This window comes from Pundamilia nyererei, unplaced genomic scaffold (genome assembly GCF_000239375.1).
Source record: "Pundamilia nyererei isolate P.nyererei 1_Seehausen unplaced genomic scaffold, PunNye1.0 scaffold00252, whole genome shotgun sequence".
Classification (NCBI taxonomy): Eukaryota; Metazoa; Chordata; class Actinopteri; order Cichliformes; family Cichlidae; genus Pundamilia; species Pundamilia nyererei.
In genome coordinates this window covers 603698-605049 of record NW_005187653.1, presented here as the reverse complement: position 1 = coordinate 605049, position 1352 = coordinate 603698, and the positions used below count along the sequence as shown (strand labels likewise).

At 45.9% G+C, this 1352-nt stretch overlaps 1 protein-coding gene across 6 annotated transcripts in view; it reads right to left on the bottom strand.

The window, feature by feature from the left end:
- The window catches only part of ap2a1 (adaptor related protein complex 2 subunit alpha 1), a 38386-nt gene that overhangs the window by 2487 nt on the left and 34547 nt on the right, over positions 1 to 1352 (bottom strand). For all 6 annotated transcript variants that reach the window (XM_005749649.2, XM_005749651.2, XM_005749650.2 and 3 more), the window contains 2 exons: positions 737 to 826; positions 223 to 346 (listed from right to left, as the gene is read on the bottom strand). In XM_005749649.2, the coding sequence (XP_005749706.1) occupies positions 223 to 346; positions 737 to 826 (214 nt within the window). The remainder of the gene's footprint in view (positions 1 to 222; positions 347 to 736; positions 827 to 1352) is intronic.

Genomic DNA, 1352 nt, shown 5'->3' with positions numbered 1-1352 from the left:
CACACACGCGCACACACGCGCACACACACTTCAGTGAGTACGATTTATTTCTGGAGATTTTTGGATGACTAGATGCTCACAGCGGTTTCAGTCTTATCCATGAAAGTGTTGGTTTAACAAAGTGGATGCAAACACACTGACTGACTCTGACGGGCTCCTCAAAACATCAACGCAGGGACGTGATCCAGCTCGCCACTGTTTGGGACTGATACACAAACCTACCTGAACTTGATGTTGAGCAGCGGGGCGTCACAGAAGTCAGTTATACACTCGATGTTGAGGACTTGTTGGATCTGGGCTCCTCCCTCTACCAGTGGTTCCACTGGTTTGCTCTGAACATTCAGCTGTGTTTAGTTGTCAAGAACCAAACAAACAGACCTGCAACTCTGTGCAGCGCACACACTGGTTTACAGAGTCGCTGTAGCCTCGTGTTATGTTATCATGACCAGTGTGTTCACACTGGTCATGATAACATAACACGAGGGATCCATTTTCATCCCGAGGCGACACTACTACTGCAAACAGCATGTAAGCGCTAACATGAGTATTCACAGACGCTCTACAAAGAGACTGAAATATTTGACATACTTGTCCCTGCTTGATTCCACGTGTAGAGTTGCACTTTCCTTCATCACGGTGACACAGAGATGATGGTTTTGCACTGACACAGTTCATCAACATCCTGGGAGCTTTGGATGTTTCTACAACTACGCCTGAGTAACTGTTGAAAGGATATGAGCCTGCAGTTCCCCGGGACAGCTGACTGTGGTGCTGAAGCTGGCAAACTGCACTGAGGTCTTGTTACCATAGAAGAGGTACATTCTCCCTGAGAAAGACACACACAATGTTTTAAGGAGCTTTCAATGATTGACGTGGATTGTGGCTTACGCAAAATAAATACAGTATCAGTACAGCAGGCCAGGCCGCACTCGATGGGCAATGACTGAAACTCTCACTGGCCTCAACAAGGTGGGAAACTGGTTTTCATGGAGCAGCCACGGTGGGAAACTTGATAAGTCAAACGAACACTGAGAGCTAAAAACTGTCTGAATTCTTTCATCTTTAATAAAATCATTACTGCATTTAACGGAGTTAGAACTTAGCGGAAGTTAGCTCGCTAGTTTCCACCTAAACATTTCATATCATGTTCTGACAGAGATTTCTGAAACTAATTCAAACGTACAGCTCTGCTATCACTTCCAACATAAATGAAGACAGAAAACTAAACAGCAGTGGCGTTTGCAGGGTTACTGAAGTTGGACTACCTGTAGGGTTGCCAACTCCCTGAAAAATAAATAAGGGACACCTCGTGGCCAGGGCCGGGCAACCCAGTTGTCTTCACCCTTCCCAGT